The sequence below is a fragment of the Centruroides vittatus genome, unplaced genomic scaffold (assembly GCF_030686945.1).
Source record: "Centruroides vittatus isolate TY-2023 unplaced genomic scaffold, ASM3068694v2 scaffold_464, whole genome shotgun sequence".
In the NCBI taxonomy this organism is placed as follows: Eukaryota; Metazoa; Arthropoda; class Arachnida; order Scorpiones; family Buthidae; genus Centruroides; species Centruroides vittatus.
This window is the reverse complement of record NW_027122710.1, coordinates 1,551,791-1,570,591: the sequence shown is the minus strand read 5'-3', so window position 1 is coordinate 1,570,591 and position 18,801 is coordinate 1,551,791. Positions and strand designations below refer to the sequence as shown.

Here is an 18,801-nt window from a genome sequence, read left to right as displayed (position 1 = left end):
TCTACCTAATTAATATCTTCATCTCATTAAAAACTGATAAACACTGAACATGTTAATTTTTACTATCTAATTATAATGTAATTTATATTTTGCATCTTTTTGAATTAGTACATAAAATATGTAATTAACTAGTATATATTTATATATACCAGTTAATTACATAATTTTCTAATTTTTAAATATTATACAAGATGGCAGCTTAACTATCAACCTCCAGACTAAGTAGTTGTATTATAGCCCTATTAAAACCAGAGGTATTGTTCGTTACTGGTTAATTAGAAATGTCATACAATGTAGAGAATAAAACTGCAATCTTAAATATTTTAATGTTGAATATTTTACAAAATATTTTGTGTGCACTAAATACTCTATTTGTATGAAATTCAGATGCTAATAATACTATTTCTGTAAACAAAAACACTTCATTTCATTTTAAAATTGTCTTTTTCAGGAAATATTTTCATGTTCTTTTTGTAAGTCGTTTCCTAAACTGCACAGAGAACATTTATAAACTGTCAGTAAATTTTTTATAAACATAAACATTTTCTTTTAAATATTTAAATATACTAACATTTGTTCAATTCTGTCAATTCTTTTAAGTATATCTTCTAAAGAGGCTTTGTTTTCACTTAACTCATATTCTAATTTGATATTTTCTTTCATGGTATTATCTACAGAGCTACATAATTTGAATATTTTTAACTTTTCATTATGAAGTAGGCGACGAAACTGCAAATAACTTCTATGAATTTCTAAAAAACTATTTTTAATAGCCTCTGTATTTTTGAAAAATTCCTCTCTGTAATATAATTTAATAAATGTAAACAATATAAATTTAAGGAAAACGAATTTTATAAAATACAAACAATGAAACATTTTCTTCAAATGATTCTTTTGTATAGACAATACTTGACAATAATAAGACACTTTTGTTTGGTGGATTTTAATTAACATCATTCATTAATTATGGGCAATTTTTTCGTAATTAAAGTATCATGTTAGACCATTTTTTAAATGTAATGTGATTTCGAAGATCACCGTTAGTCATTGTATAGAGTAGTGTTTCCCAAACTTTTTGGACTACTGCCTCCTTTTAGTGCATTTATATCTCATATATATTTTTGGTTTTGTTTCAAAATGAATTGTCCTCCTCCTCTTCCAACACCTGTAATGCTTTCTAGTGTCCCCTCCAGTCTTCCATCCCCTTCAAGGAGGTGGTAGTGCCCACTTTGGGAATCACTGGTTTAGAGTTTGCTTAATGTGCTATTCTTGAGCAACATGTCTGCTGCATTAATCAGGGACTCTGCAATAAAAAGTGTTAATTACTTGAATAAGAAATCTCTATCTTCTTCAGATTCATTTTCTTTCTTTTTGTCCTCATAAAATCTCCATATTTCTTGTTTTGTCTATATTTTATTTAATAATTTTTTGAAATAATTTATATAATTTATTTTAAAAAAATTTAATACAAAATAAATTTATAATTTACATTTTCTAAAGAAGTACAGCTTTCTTCAAGTCTAATATCAATTTCATTGTTTTTCTTCTAATGTATGTAAATATATTGAATATTAAATTAATTAATTATAAATTAATATGTAATTAATACTTACTTTAGTCATGGCTTTCCATTTTTGTACAGTGTAAACTTTTATAACACAATAAATTTTTTTTAAAGATATATAATTAAATATCATCTGTTTAAATTTAAAAAGTGGTTAATGAGATTTAAAATAATTGAACTAAATATATATATATATTATCTTACCTTTAGCAATAGTAATACAAACAGCAATAGTATGCAGTAAGAAATCTTAAAGTTATATGGCTTATTCTCTAATTTTAATTTAGAATAAAATGAATGAATATATTCTTCACAGTTTTTATTAAGATTTTTCAACTAAATATTAGAGATATTTTTAAAAAAATTATTAACATCTTCAAGATATTAAGTGAAATAAATCATTTGTATCAAGTTCTAATTAAACATGCAAAATATAGATATTATATTATCAAGTATTCTTAATAAATTATATCCATCACATATATTTTATTTTAACTTTAATATGATTATACTAAATTTTTTAAAGATTGTTCATAGAATAAACTATTTAGTTGGAGTCAAAGAAAAGAAAATGTCTACTCAGTGAAAGATAGATAGAACCACCAAACACTAGTAGTTGGTTACGAGATTCGCTCGACCAATGGGCTGGCCACGTGGATTTTTCTGGGTGTTCTTCACGTGCGAAACACCTAAATAGGGGCCAGTTTCCCCATAGAAAGTGCTCGAGAGACATCCCTCGACAGATTGTCCACGTGTCGCATTGCCATATTCCATCAATCCGAAGGAGGAGTAATGTTTTGTTTAATTTAGGTTGCATTTTATTTAGTTAGTTTATTTACTGGGACAACGGATTTTCTCACCAACATCAACATAAAATCCCAATATATATGTTTTCAGATTTCCTGAAGAGGGACAAGTGATCTAAAAGTAGTAATAAATTGATATTTATTTCTTTGACTTCAATGAAATAGTTTCCTGTATTATTGGCATGATAATGAGTATTCTGTTACTACAGGTTGTTTTATTACATCTAGTGATTTCTTGCAATTTTTTAAGAGAAAGATGACATCTTCTAATTTTTTAAATAAATTGTTCAATGACTCATTACTGTAACTGCTTGTATCATTCTTCCAAATCTTAGATTTGTTCCACAGTTGGCAATCTTGCACTTGTGAAACTTTTCTACCGATCCAATTAAGGAATATCTGTCAAATACAATACTTTTTCATGATTAAATCTTTTCAGTTTAAATGTTATGTATTAAACTCAAATATTAGATATTTTGAAATTCATAATTTTATAAATTTTTAAAATTATTCTCTATTATATAAAAAATATTAAGTTATTTCTGAGTAATAATTTAAAAATACGTTTATGGAATGTTTATCTTTTACAGCTTAGAATTGAGAATTTACAGTGTCAAAAGTCTCCCTGAGGATGGAGATCAGGAAGACTTCTATTCCTTTTAACAGTTGCTGAGATTAAAATTCCTTTGTCTTCAAGAGTTAGGGTGAGACTATGCAGACGCGAGCGAGCGAGAATATGTGGCGAGAAGAGGCGAGACGCGATAAATATCAAAACATGTCAGATATGTGCGAGAACCAGAAATTCGCTCTCGCCAGCGTTATTTCTCGCTTCTCGCTTGTGTGTGGTTTTCCTTTGCGAAAACTAAATCGCCCGCACCTCTCGCTCGCTTTAAATTCGCGTCTGCATAGTCGCACCCTTAGACAAGAACATTTGTGTGTGCATTCAGTTAAATGTTATCCACGTAGAACATATTTTATGGCTTGAAGCTAAGCTCTTTATCTATATTTGGAAACTTTTGCTTCACCATAAATAATTAAATGTAAAAAAGGGGTTTGGCTGTGTAGGGGACACGGCCATATATTTTACGTGGATACGTGTACGTTAACGGGTAATATTTTCTTTGAGCGTATTATATTCTTTAACAGTAAGAAATCCTTCAGATCTCCATGTTTTATTTATGATGGCAACATTTTCCTTTCGTCGGGTTCAGGAAAGAAATCAAGTAGACAAATAAATAGTGTGTTATAATTTTATTAATAGCGAGGTTGAGGCCGAAGTTTTAAACGCGAAAACGTGTAGTACGTCGGACGTTCAGCGCCGCTTTCCTGTAAGCCTAGAAGTTTGACAATGGCGTTTGGAATGTCGAGCATGATTCCACTGACTTTTCAAACGCCATTGTCAAACTTCTAGGCTTACAGGAAAGCGGCGCTGAACGTCCGACGTACCTGTACACGTTTTCGCGTTTAAAACTTCGGCCTCAGCCTAGCTGTTAACATTAAAGTCTCCGACGATCATGATTGGTGTAGTGAGATCTGGTTCGTAATCGGGTATAATCTTAATGATGTTTTTAGAATACTTTAGCAACGATCGTAACATACAGAGCCGAGTATTTTACGTTCCCGGCACCGCTTCACTCTATCATGTGTTTTATGGGTATCACTGGATTGCTCTGGAGAAACCCTTTCCAACCGTATACGATTTCTATATTTTGATTTGGCTTTTCGACGAGTATAGGCCGACATTGCATTACGTTTTCTTAATTTTTAACTTTAGCACCATATATATTCACCATAACTATACCACACTAATGTTTTGTGTACGCAATCGATAAATATTGACGAGAGCTGTAAATTGAAACTCAAACGAGCGTCGTAGCTTCAAGTCAAAATGTATACTAAACAGAAAGTATGTGACGCGGCGAAACGACCTCAGAATGGCAGCGCTTCCCCTTCCGCCGCGAGCGATGCGTCACAGTCCACTCAACGTAATGAATTATTTGATCCTTTAACTACCGAGTGGTGTAATTAAATTTTGGATGTAGATGATAGATATGTAGCTGCAATGCCAAACTGTATCCACTGATTTTGTTATCATCAGTTTTCTGAATTGCCTCCCACTACGGAAGCAAATTAAAAGACGTATTCACGTCAAAATATGTAAATGTATACTTTTTACATTTTAAAAACACTAAAGTGTATGCAAGTGTTAACATGCATACTTGCAATAACATGCAAGTTATATGGAGTTTTCAGAATTTTCTTCATGTGTTTAATACCTAAATAGGAGCCAGTTTCCACAAAGTCCTCTTGTGAGGTACCCCACTTTTTTTTTTCTTTTTATTTTTAACTCTTTCCGCTCTGTGGGCACTAAGAGGGCCTCTTTTAGAAGGCCCATTATGGGTTCGGCCAGGCCCACAATGGGGCGACCGGGTGGTGAGGGACGGGGCCTGACATATCCGAACGGACCACCCCCCGAAAAATTCCTGGGGATTTTCGACCCGTTTGGATTCGATCCCGGGTCCCCCAGAGCGGTAGGCTGCCACTTTGACCGCTCGGCCATCCGGCCAGGTACCCCACTTGACAATCATCCATATGTTGAATTGTCTTATTGTATCAATCTTAAAAAAGGGTTTTATGGTATGTATTCTGTAATATGTTTGAATAAATCATAACGGAACTCGCTGGACGTCCATCCTGCCAGGTACCCCACTTGACAATCATCCATATGTTGAATTGTCTTATTGTATCAATCTTAAAAAAGGGTTTTATGGTATGTATTCTGTAATATGTTTGAATAAATCATAACGGAACTCGCTGGACGTCCATCCTGCCAGGTACCCCACTTGACAATCATCCATATGTTGAATTGTCTTATTGTATCAATCTTAAAAAAGGGTTTTATGGTATGTATTCTGTAATATGTTTGAATAAATCATAACGGAACTCGCTGGACGTCCATCCTGCCAGGTACCCCACTTGACAATCATGGCATAAAGTTAAAATTGTGTTGTGGCGCCATCTGTTAACAAGGTTTTATTTTGAAACTTTTAATACTATTAATATTATAAAATGGCAATGCTAATATTCTAAATGCTAACGAGCAATTATTTTCGTCACAATGCCGGGCTGCAATGTTAATCGTATTTTTAATTAATTTAATTTAAAATACAGTCAAACCTGTTTTTATGCGGGGGATAGGGACTGCATAAAAGAAAATGCATAAAAAAATCGCACGAAACTTCACGAGTGGCTATAAAAAATAGTTTTCGCAACACAAAAAATATTTTTTTATGCGGTGAATAGGGACAGCATAAAAAAAGTCTCACGTAGAAAATAACTCGAAACCGTACGAAATAACTAGGAATTGCTTTTTTAACTCCTTGGGCCTTTTTCTGCAACACCTAATAGGGAAAAAATTCTCTAAGAATTTTAATTTTTATATTAATTAATTATTTCCACTTAAATACGAATCTAACATTAAAAAGTTAAAAATAATCGTTAAATAATGATTTTATTTGATAAATATAGCTGCAGGAAGTGTTATTTCATTTAACAAGGCGTGAAATTTCACATTTGCAGTCTAAAGCTGGAGGGGAGCTAACTTACCGCATCTGTTCAAATATAACATAATATTTATGGTTTTTATGCTATTAAAATAAGAGGGGACCGAAATAAACGTATGAGAAAAAAATTTTACTGAATAAAAAATGAAAAAACCTGCTGATGTCATAGAAAACAACCAATAGAGTTTTTAAAAATTTTACAGGAGTCAATTATGTTCCAATTTGATTGAAATTTTCATATACCGCACAAAAAAGATCGCACAAATAAAAATCGCACAGAAAAAGACCGCACAAAAACAGGTTTGACTGTATATGCTCTCCAGCTCAAATTAGTAGTGTTTTGCCCCTGTACATCATACTTTTCCTGTTAACAATAGAGTCGTGCTGTCATCTATCTATCACCTTTCGGGGGAAAAGTTTTGAATTAAAATAACGTGACTTTCGGTTTGTATATAATTAATCGGGGATTTCCTACCCCTAAGGTTTCCATACCTGGTCTCGACTTTCCTGTACCTAACTTCGTCCTTGAGATTAAAGACGGACGGACGGACGGACAACAATAGATCATGTTGAAGTTTTTTACTATAATTCTAATAATTGTATCTACAGTACAATACAGTAGATATTAATAGAAATCAATATCAAAACATAAGTTATAAAATGCAATTTATGACTGCGACATCTTTATTGGACGAATATATTGTATATTTTTTATGTGTTAAATTATTTCCTTGGCTGCTTTAATAGCGGTATTAAGCTTGTAGCCCGATAATTCGACAGTTTGTCTTTAATAATTAGGTTTATGAAGAAAAACTTCATACTTGCAGACTTCGTACTCGTTTGCATCCTGGCCCAATTTGCACAACCTGGCGTTACGCAGTTATTGAAGCTACTGGGTATGGTTAAAAAGTAAAAGAGCATAATCACAATTATTCCAGATATTACAGGTTCTGACAAGTAAAGAATTTTCAGAATCCTGCCACAAATAAGCTACGCATTGATATTGACCATTTGTGACTTGCCATAACGAGCAAAAATTTAAAAAACTAATAAGTAGGTTTAAAATTAATAAATACAAATGTATTCTGACAGTTTATGAGTTAATTATACTTTGTATTTGCAAAATTTCTGGAACTTTAACACAAAATAAGAAAAAAGTGAATTTTTAAGAAATTTGCGGGATTTCCCGGGATAAGAAAAATTTCCCGTGTTGAAAAAACAACCGGGATCCCGTTTGAGAAACCCTAATCCTAACTGTGTACCAAATTTCAACTCTTAATCGTTTGAACTCTGAGCATATCATTATTATTATTACAGTATTATTATTATTATTATGTTGGGTTAAGTGAGATATACTCGGTTAACACCGGTGGCTGTGTACTATGCCGGACCAAAGTCAAGGCATAGTAACCAAAACAGAAATTAAAGAAGTGTATCAGTGTGTGTGTCTGTATTCAGGAATTTTCTCACAATATGACATGTATTCAATATAGTGGCCTTCTGTAGTGTGATGTATGTGTTTCTATTCAGTTCTAATGTGCCCAGGCTTTTGTGTAGTGTGTGTGGTATGACACCTGTAGAGGAGAGAACAACAGGTACAATAAGCACCCTATCCATCCTCCACAGATGCCTTATTTCCTGGGCGAGTTCTGTGTACTTGCTAATTTTTTCAGTGCATGCGTTTTGTATATTGTGAGTGTTTGGAATGGATATGTCTATAATGTATGTGATTTTATTGTGTTTGTCAATGAGTGTGATGTCTGGTCTGTTGTGGTAAATTGTTTTATCTGTGATTATGGCTCTGTCGTAGTACATTTTGTGCGTGTTGTTTTCCAATACTGTCTGTGGAATGTATTTGTAGTATGGTTCGTGGATGTCTACTAATTTGTGTTTGTTTGCAAGCTCTTGGTGTATTATATTTGCTACTTGATTATGTCTGTGTAAATAATCTGTCTGTGCCAAGAGCTTGCAACCAGAGGTGATGTGTTGTATAGTTTCTGGCATGATGTGACATTTTCTGCATGTGTCATTTGTGAGTGTTGCATCTTTGAGTATGTGTTTTCTGTAGTTTTTAGTATTTATGACCTGATCCTGTATGGCAATCATGAATCCTTCCGTCTCCCCAAAGAGGCATCCCCGAGCTAACCAGCTGTTTGACGCAGTTTTGTCAACAAAATCCTGGGCCAGATCGTAAGGATGCCTGCCATGGAGTGTCTTTCGAGCCCACGATTGCTTAATGGTGTCTATGCTTTTTATATGTTGTGTTGTGTCCGTATGATGTGAGTGTAAGTTTAATGGTGTGTTATTTGAGTCTGCTAGAGTTACTGCTTTATGTAATTGTGATGTTTCTTGTTTTTTGTAGAAAAACTCTCGCAGTGACTGTATTTGTTTGTAGTGAAGGTTAACTATGTCAATCAGGCCACGTCCGCCATCTTTACGTGGAAGGGTTAATCTTTCTGTGGCGGATTTAGGATGATGTTGTTTATGCTTAGTAAGTGTTGTTCTTGTTTTCCTTTGGAGTTGCTCAAGATCTGTGTGAGTCCAATGTATAACTCCAAAAGAATATGTGAGTACTGGGATGACATATGTGTTTATTGCTTTAACTGTGTGTTTTGCATTTAATTGTGTTCTGAGAATAGCATTTAACCTACTTTGGTATTCTTTAATTAATCTTTGCTTTATTTGTGTATGTTCTGTTAGTTTGGCCTGTTGGAATCCTAAATACTTGTAGAACTCGCCCTCTTCCATGGATTCAATAATGTCTCCATTTCCAAGTGCAAAATCTTCTTTCTTCAGGATTCCTTTTTCTATGTGAACTGTTTTGCATTTATCTAGGCCAAATTCCATTTGTATGTCCTTGGTGTATGAATGTGTGATTTGTAGGAGTTGATGAAGTTGTTTTTGTGTGGATGCATAAAGTTTTATGTCATCCATGTACATGAGATGTGACAGTGTAAACTGTGTTGTTTTTTCGTGTCTGATATTGTAACCATATTGCGTGTTGTTTAACATGTTGGATAATGGGTTCAGGGCTAAGCAGAACCAGAGAGGACTCAAGGAATCTCCTTGAAAAATTCCTCGCCTAATAAAAATTTGGTTTGTTTGTATGGAAGTGTTACTAACCCTGAGATGTAGTGTTGTTCTCCAGTGCTGCATAGTGTTTTGAAAGAATGCAATGAGTGATGGATGTATTTTGTACATGTGTAGAATATGTAGCAGCCAACTGTGTGGAACACTGTCGAATGCTTTTCTGTAGTCTATATATGCCATGTGTATGTTTCTGTGTTGTTTGTGTGCTTGCCGTAGAATGACTGAATCTATGAGTAACTGTTCTTTGCATCCCCTGTGGTTTCTACGACAACCTTTTTGTTGTTCTGTTAGAATGTCGTGTTCTTCAATATGTTTGTATATTTTGTTTGCAATACAGGATGTCAATAATTTGTAGAGTGTTGGAAGACATGTAATTGGTCTGTATTGTGTGGGGTCTGTGGTATTGTTGTTTTTAGGTTTCATGTAGGTGATGCCCTGGGTAAGAAAATTTGGCATGTCTTGTGGATTGATGATGATGTGTGTTAGGTGTTTAGCTAGTTCCTGGTGCAGTGATGTGAACTTTTTGTACCAGAAATTGTGAATGTTGTCTACACCAGGTGTCTTCCAGTTGTGTGTTCTGTTAACAGTGTATTGGAAATCATGTATGTTTATTTCAACACAGGGCATAGTTGGTATGTTGTGCAAGTTTCTGTTCTCCTCCTCAATTCAGCCTGCATCAGCATTATGCGTGACAGCACTGGACCAAAGAGAAGACCAATATGTTGTGAGTTCTTCTTCTGTTGGTGTGCCACTGTGCTGTGTATCAGTGTTTGCTTTGTTATTAATTTGTCTGTAAAAGAGTTTTTCATTGTTTGTAAATAATTTATTTTGTTGTTTTCGTAGTGTACATGTTTTGTAACGTTTGAGTCTACGTGCTTTGGCAGCAAGTTTTTGTTTTAGTGTATCAATGTATTCTGTAATGCGTGTGTTGTGATGTTCATGTTTTGTGTGTGTTTTTATTTTCTTGAAAATGTTTTTGAGCTGTTTCCTTAATTTGGGTGTTATGTTGTTTTTAGTGTATTGTGTTAGCCTGCCTAATTGCTGTCTAATGTCATTTATTTGTGTTTCTATTCTTCTCTGCCAGGCAGGCTTGTGATAGAATTGTGTTTTCTGTGTATTTGTCTGTGATTGTACTTTCAGTCCATGGTGTGTCACTACTGTGACTGCCCCAGCATAAACTAATGTATGAATGTCTGCGAGTGTAGAAATTGAATGAATGTAGTGTGGTAGTAAGTGAGTGTTTACATAATTTAGTGTTTTTCCTACTTTCTTTGACGTGTTGATTTTTGGTATTCGTGGTCGTTGTGTGGGATCTGTACCTGTATATTTAGTGAGTGTTTCCTGAAATATAAGTGAGAGCGTATTAACTAAATCCAAGTCTATGTTATCAGTGATGGATGAGGAAGTGTCTGTAGTATCATTAGTGGTAATTGTTGTATGTGTGTTATTATCAATGCTTGTTGCTGGATTATCCTGACAGGTTACATGATCTTCATTAATGTTAGATGTTTCTGTCTGTTGATGTATTTGATCAGCAACCTGTTGTTTGATAAGTTCAAGTGTTGTTTGTGGAATAAGGTTGTTGTGTATAATTGTTCTTTTTTGATCAACAACCCTTTGTTCGGTGACAGTGAGATGAGGATACTGTTGCGTGAATCTATGGTGTAGTTGTTGTCTGTATGCTGTCATGTTTGTTTCGAGTTTTGTGATGGTGTAATAATTACGGATGATAAACTCGTTCATTTCTACTGTCCATTTCATCCGTTGGCGTGGTTTTCCGGCCTTTGTGGTCTGTGGATGCATTGCCACAGAAACACCAAGGCTGGGTTGGTTCCTCACATCTGTTGAGGGCATTGCAGTAGCCATGCTTGGGCCGGTGCTGCTTTCGCCACCGGTAACCAAGGGAGACTGTGACCTATTTTTCGAACGTGAGCCTCTGCCTAACCCACGAACGCGGACCTTGTTAACCCGGGCGACGTCCGAGCCGGTATCACACTTTGATCTAGTTATTACCATGATGAATATCTCCACAGAATGTGGGCGTGGTCACTCTTAGCTTCATTTCTCCCCATAGACCTTACTGGCATGGGTGTCCCTACCAGGAGCTTATGCTCCAGCCTGCATTGCCCTATGGATCAGTAAAATTACTGGGCTCTCCCACCACGACCAGGTGGTGACCCTGGGAGAGCTTATTATTATTATGTTGGGTTAAGTGAGATATACTCGGTTAACACCGGTGGCTGTGTACTATGCCGGACCAAAGTCAAGGCATAGTAACCAAAACAGAAATTAAAGAAGTGTATCAGTGTGTGTGTCTGTATTCAGGAATTTTCTCACAATATGACATGTATTCAATATAGTGGCCTTCTGTAGTGTGATGTATGTGTTTCTATTCAATTCTAATGTGCCCAGGCTTTTGTGTAGTGTGTGTGGTATGACACCTGTAGAGGAGAGAACAACAGGTACAATAAGCACCCTATCCATCCTCCACAGATGCCTTATTTCCTGGGCGAGTTCTGTGTACTTGCTAATTTTTTCAGTGCATGCGTTTTGTATATTGTGAGTGTTTGGAATGGATATGTCTATAATGTATGTGATTTTATTGTGTTTGTCAATGAGTGTGATGTCTGGTCTGTTGTGGTAAATTGTTTTATCTGTGATTATGGCTCTGTCGTAGTACATTTTGTGCGTGTTGTTTTCCAATACTGTCTGTGGAATGTATTTGTAGTATGGTTCGTGGATGTCTACTAATTTGTGTTTCTTTGCAAGCTCTTGGTGTATTATATTTGCTACTTGGTTATGTCTGTGTAAATAATCTGTCTGTGCCAAGAGCTTGCAACCAGAGGTGATGTGTTGTATAGTTTCTGACATGATGTGACATTTTCTGCATGTGTCATTTGTGAGTGTTGTATCTTTGAGTATGTGTTTTCTGTAGTTTTTAGTATGTATGACCTGATCCTGTATGGCAATCATGAATCCTTCCGTCTCCCCAAAGAGGCATCCCCGAGCTAACCAGCTGTTTGACGCAGTTTTGTCAACAAAATCCTGGGCCAGATCGTAAGGATGCCTGCCATGGAGTGCCTTTCGAGCCCACGATTGCTTAATGGTGTCTATGCTTTTTATATGTTGCGTTGTGTCCATATGATGTGAGTGTAAGTTTAATGGTGTGTTATTCGAGTCTGCTAGAGTTACTGCTTTATGTAATTGTGATGTTTCTTGTTTTTTGTAGAAAAACTCTCGCAGTGACTGTATTTGTTTGTAGTGAAGGTTAACTATGTCAATCAGGCCACGTCCGCCATCTTTACGTGGAAGGGTTAATCTTTCTGTGGCAGATTTAGGATGATGTTGTTTATGCTTAGTAAGTGTAGTTCTTGTTTTCCTTTGGAGTTGCTCGAGATCTGTGTGAGTCCAATGTATAACTCCAAAAGAATATGTGAGTACTGGGATGACATATGTGTTTATTGCTTTAACTGTGTGTTTTGCATTTAACTGTGTTCTGAGAATAGCATTTAACCTACTTTGGTATTCTTTAATCAATCTTTGCTTTATTTGTGCATGTTCTGTTAGTTTGGCCTGTTGGAATCCTAAATACTTGTAGAGCTCACCCTCTTCCATGGATTCAATAATGTCTCCATTTCCAAGTGCAAAATCTTCTTTCTTCAGGATTCCTTTTTCTATGTGAAGTGTTTTGCATTTATCTAGGCCAAATTTCATTTGTATGTCCTTGGTGTATGAATGTGTGATTTGTAGGAGTTGATGAAGTTGTTTTTGTGTGGATGCATAAAGTTTTATGTCATCCATGTACATGAGATGTGACAGTGTAAACTGTGTTGTTTTTTTGTGTCTGATATTGTAACCATATTGCCTGTTGTTTAACAAGTTGGATAATGGATTCAAGGCTAGGCAGAACCAGAGAGGACTCAAGGAATCTCCTTGAAAAATTCCTCGCCTAATAAAAATTTGGTTTGTTTGTATGGAAGTGTTACTAACCCTGAGATGTAGTGTTGTTCTCCAGTGCTGCATAGTGTTTTGAAAGAATGCAATGAGTGATGGATGTATTTTGTACATGTGTAGGATATGTAGCAGCCAACTGTGTGGAACACTGTCGAATGCTTTTCTGTAGTCTATATATGCCATGTGTATGTTTCTGTGTTGTCTGTGTGCTTGCCGTAGAATGACTGAATCTATGAGTAACTGTTCTTTGCATCCCCTGTGGTTTCTACGACAACCTTTTTGTTGTTCTGTTAGAATGTCGTGTTCTTCAACATGTTTGTATATTTTGTTTGCAATACAGGATGTCAATAATTTGTAGAGTGTTGGAAGACATGTAATTGGTCTGTATTGTGTGGGGTCTGTGGTATTGTTGTTTTTAGGTTTCATGTAGGTGATGCCCTGAGTAAGAAAATTTGGCATGTCTTGTGGATTGATGATGATGTGTGTTAGGTGTTTAGCTAGTTCCTGGTGCAGTGATGTGAACTTTTTGTACCAGAAATTGTGAATGTTGTCTACACCAGGTGTCTTCCAGTTGTGTGTTCTGTTAACAGTGTATTGGAAATCATGTATGTTTATTTCAGCACAGGGCATAGTTGGTATGTTGTGCAAGTTTCTGTTCTCCTCCTCGATCCAGCCTGCATCAGCATTGTGCGTGACAGCACTGGACCAAAGAGAAGACCAATATGTTGTGAGTTCTTCTTCTGTTGGTGTGCCACTGTGCTGTGTATCAGTGTTTGCTTTGTTATTAATTTGTCTGTAAAAGAGTTTTTCATTGTTTGTAAATAATTTATTTTGTTGTTTTCGTAGTGTACATGTTTTGTATCGTTTGAGTCTACGTGCTTTGGCAGCAAGTTTTTGTTTTAGTGTATCAATGTATTCTGTAATGCGTGTGTTGTGATGTTCATGTTTTGTGTGTGTTTTTATTTTCTTGAAAATGTTTTTGAGCTGTTTCCTTAATTTGGGTGTTATGTTGTTTTTAGTGTATTGTGTCAGCCTGCCTAATTGCTGTCTAATGTCATTTATTTGTGTTTCTATTCTTCTCTGCCAGGCAGGCTTGTGATAGAATTGTGTTTTCTGTGTATTTGTCTGTGATTGTACTTTCAGTCCATGGTGTGTCACTACTGTGACTGCCCCAGCATAAACTAATGTATGAATGTCTGCGAGTGTAGAAATTGAATGAATGTAGTGTGGTAGTAAGTGAGTGTTTACATAATTTAGTGTTTTTCCTACTTCTTTGACGTGTTGATTTTTGGTATTCGTGGTCGTTGTGTGGGATCTGTACCTGTATATTTAGTGAGTGTTTCCTGAAATATAAGTGAGAGCGTATTAACTAAATCCAAGTCTATGTTATCAGTGATGGATGAGGAAGTGTCTGTAGTATCATTAGTGGTAATTGTTGTATGTGTGTTATTATCAATGCTTGTTGCTGGATTATCCTGACAGGTTACATGATCTTCATTAATGTTAGATGTTTCTGTCTGTTGATGTATTTGATCAGCAACCTGTTGTTTGATAAGTTCAAGTGTTGTTTGTGGAATAAGGTTGTTGTGTATAATTGTTCTTTTTTGATCAACAACCCTTTGTTCGGTGACAGTGAGATGAGGATACTGTTGTGTGAATCTATGGTGTAGTTGTTGTCTGTATGCTGTCATGTTTGTTTCGAGTTTTGTGATGGTGTAATAAGTACGGATGATAAACTCGTTCATTTCTACTGTCCATTTCATCCGTTGGCGTGGTTTTCCAGCCTTTGTGGTCTGTGGATGCATTGCCACAGAAACACCAAGGCTGGGTTGGTTCCTCACATCTGTTGAGGGCATTGCAGTAGCCATGCTTGGGCCGGTGCTGCTTTCGCCACCGGTAACCAAGGGAGACTGTGACCTATTTTTCGAACGTGAGCCTCTGCCTAACCCACGAACGCGGACCTTGTTAACCCGGGCGACGTCCGAGCCGGTATCACACTTTGATCTAGTTATTACCATGATGAATATCTCCACAGAATGTGGGCGTGGTCACTCTTAGCTTCATTTCTCCCCATAGACCTTACTGGCATGGGTGTCCCTACCAGGAGCTTATGCTCCAGCCTGCATTGCCCTATGGATCAGTAAAATTACTGGGCTCTCCCACCACGACCAGGTGGTGACCACGGGAGAGCTATTATTATTATTATTATTATTAAACCTATCTCGATTATAAGATTGTGAATACTAATAACGAGTAAAATATTCATTAAGTCCGACCACACTAGAGATATGACACATGACCACTTCTATGTCTCTACCCTGTCGACCTTTAATAAAGAACCAAAATTTAATAGCATTAATGCCTTTTATGTTACTGTGCCAAATTTTGTTTCTTAAACTTTACTCATTCCGAGATATTGTTTAATAGTTCAGAACAGAATAAAGAAATTAAACAAATTAGACGCCAACATACACGCGTGGACGCGCGAATCTTTCCTTTTATTTGACATTTTTTGGGTTCGAGAGATCTCCAAACGTATAGATTTGCAAAAACTCGGAGAGTCAAATGTGACCGGATTCAAATACTTTTTTTCGTTTTTTATATACATAACAAGTTGGGAAAGTAAAAAGGAGTCGGAGTCGGGGAGATTTTTGATGACTCCGACTCCGACGAAAATACCAAACTCCACGACTCCACAGCCCTGGTATGGCTTTATTAATTACAGTATAAATACAGTATTACAGTATTTTTGTCGATTATTTCTGTGTGGGATCATACTGTTAAAACCATTCCCAGTAGTCTAAATTTATGGAAAATAAGGCGGTTCGCTTTACGACGGATTTCCAGAAACCAATTAAGTCGCATCAAAATATCTGTGCCTATTAAGGCGTCATCCAACGGGAAAAATCGGAATGACAAGTATTGTAAATAAACAAATTTCCGGTCTTAACTGGAAGACATTACACAAGTCGCCATGCTTCGTTGTACTGTACTTGTATACTACTAATAAGTTGCGTGTTTTTACACTCAATTAATAATAATAAAAATATAAAAATTTCTGTAATTAAACTAATAAATATCTTTATTTTCTAAAACAAAAAATATTTCTATATTAAGTAGTAACGCTGTATACGAAATACACAAATATACTTGGCCGGACATTACTGCATTTTAAAATTTTAGCTTTAGGTATTTTATTATTATTTTATATATTTTTAAATCCATTTGTACACTTCGATGACACAAAATTATAGATTTTAACTTATTTACAATAGACTTTTGCTTTCCATGTTTTTTTCTGTCAACGACCATGTGACGTGCCGTATTTAAGTAATGTGTTTATTAGCCCGCCTCCGCGCAATTAAAATGTATTTGCAGAAAATGTGTCATAAATTGAGGTTTAGTTAATGCAAAAATAGAACGATTCTCTTTACGACCTAACCAGTTAATAGTCGTAAAGTGAGCTTTACGACTATCGTTTGAATATTTTTTGCTATTTTTTCTGAATAAAATTTTGAAGAAATGATTACCGGTAATACAGTAAAACCTGTTTAAAGTGGAAAAATATTCCGGCTTACACAGGTTTTAATGTATTTTTACTTATACCGAATTATAAATTTGCTATACTTTTTCTTGAAAATTTGGATATATTCAGAGAATGATACATCTTATACAAATATTTCTGTAATTTTAATCAATGCAATTTTATATTATTATTTAAATATATCTTTATATTGGATATATAAAGATATTTATATATATATATATAAAATATAAATATTAAATATTCAGTCAGAATATTCAATATTTTTATATAAGAATATGTAAACAAGTAAGTTAATAAAATTCACATTAAACTTTTTAAAAGTTTTTCAACAAGTTTAATGGAATTTAAGTTAAAATTTCTTTCATAACATAGAAGAAAGTAGATATAAAAATAATAAGTAATCGTGTATAGTATAACATTAACAATATGTCGTCAATGTTATACTACAGGCATGGAGGAAGAGGAGGATGGAGAGGAGAAATCATTAAATGACCTAGAAAAGTCGAAAATAAATGCTATTTTCGGACATAATCGGATTAAAATCTTTTTTAAATACTTTGAGATTCTTATCAGTTGAAATATAATATCCTGTTTCAGATTTTTATCTTATAAAATCCGATTAAATGCGATTTATTCTTAAGATTTGACGAATTTTTTTAAAATAAAAATCTGTATTGTAATGTTAAAATTTCTATTAAATAAATAAGTGTTATATACAGTTCACTATAAAGTTCTCTGCAAGTTTAATAACTTTGATAGTAATAAATTGTAAACAGTACTTAATTCTTAAGTCTAATCAGGCCATCTGTGTACTTAACAGGAATAAAGCCCTGCTGAATTTACAGCTAACCTGATACTGTAATACACTTGTATACTCATAGTCGAAAACACACCCCTTTCGGGTTGAGAATCTTCCTTTGGAAGCTGTTGTCTACCAATTGTATATTTATTTCTCAGCCTTTTCTAGCTATCAGGTCAGATTCATCTACAATCTAACGGTACGTTCGTAAATTCGAACGAGTTATACGAATTACTAATGAGTCGTTCATAAAACTACTAATTCTAATCAGTGTGTGTTGATGTCGATGACGTTACAAACGAAACTCTGAATGAAAAACTTTGTGAAAATCTAATTTATAGAAAATTAATGCTATAAAATATAAAAGATTAGAAACTTGTAAATAAAATATGTATATATTAATATTAAATTTACTATAATTACTTTAATTTGAATAAATACTTGATTGAAAAAGGAATAAATTGTAGAAAATATGGAATAATTTTCATTTTTTTCAGTAGAATTTTTCATGTTGATTGGATTCGAATATTTGTGTTGTGAATAATCTGGAGTGAAAAGATGAATTAAACTATTATTTGATGTAATTAGAAGTTATATATTTAATATTTTTAAATAAAATAAAAATAATAAATGGAAATTACCATTTAATTTTAAAATTTCATCAAACCTGGTTATAAATGTAATCATAATGAATATTTTATATGCCTTAGTCATTTATAAAGTTAAGTTTTTCTTTAACAATAAATTGGAATTTTTAAAAATGTAATGTTTTATTCATTGTTAAATATTTATTTAATATATTTTTTAATTATTTTGTTTAATTTATTGATATACAATAGTTATTTAAGTTGTTTTATATTTTTTAAATTTCCTTATTTTGCCAGGATAACAAAATAATGATTTATTTTAATTAATTAAAAATTTGTAAATTTATATTTAAAATTCTAATTTAATAATAATAATTATTATTATTATAACAATTAAATTATTACGATTTGCTTAAGTAATGATTGTAATTGTGATTTAATTTTAATCTAAATTTAGTCTTTAAATTATTTTAAGTTAATTAAAAGATGAAAAAATAAATAAATAATAACATCTCTCACAGGAAAAAAATATATATATTATTTTTTATACAATTAAATCATACTTTTAATTGTTGATTATCCTGTTATATGACATTATTGATTTCAAACCAGTTAATTCTAAGATTCCATGTTTAAGTTAGGGCCTTTTGAAATATCGAGAGGCCTTGGCCATTTACTGTAGTCCCGGTATCAGAAAATAGCGTTAAAAATTATATATGTATTTTTTAAATAGTAAAATTTGATAAAATATAAAGACTTTTCTTAATAGATACAATGTAACAATTTGTAACAAATGTTTTCGAGGTCCCGTAAATGTACGTCCATGGCCAAGTAGCCTTGCTGACTCGTCTGTGAGAAACGTAATTAAGTATACGTTTCGCTGCAATATCA

General features: G+C 33.9%; 1 protein-coding gene across 1 annotated transcript; it reads right to left on the bottom strand.

Annotated features, from left to right (window-relative positions):
- Positions 1–276: 276 nt before the first annotated feature.
- LOC136989290 (uncharacterized) lies at positions 277–17,995 on the bottom strand. Its single transcript, XM_067287411.1, has 9 exons — positions 17,965–17,995; positions 17,747–17,868; positions 2,593–2,769; positions 1,769–1,900; positions 1,614–1,697; positions 1,490–1,546; positions 1,327–1,406; positions 568–799; positions 277–485 (listed from the first exon to the last, which is right to left on the bottom strand). The coding sequence occupies exons 2-9, from the start codon at positions 17,831–17,833 to the stop codon at positions 423–425; spliced, it is 912 nt and encodes a 303-aa protein (XP_067143512.1). The 5' UTR covers positions 17,834–17,868; positions 17,965–17,995; the 3' UTR covers positions 277–422.
- Positions 17,996–18,801: the final 806 nt, after the last annotated feature.

Bases quoted from the DNA above. Each gene is read 5' to 3' on its own strand.
- LOC136989290 (XM_067287411.1), bottom strand. From the start codon at position 17,833: ATGAAAAATTCTACTGAAAAAAATGAAAATTATTCCATATTTTCTACA. The intron at 1,698-1,768 runs GTAAGATAATAT...AAATTTAAACAG, and splicing joins TTGTATTACTATTGCTAAAG to ATGATATTTAATTATATATC. The intron at 486-567 runs GTATATTTAAAT...TGTGCAGTTTAG, and splicing joins ACAGAATTGAACAAATGTTA to GAAACGACTTACAAAAAGAA.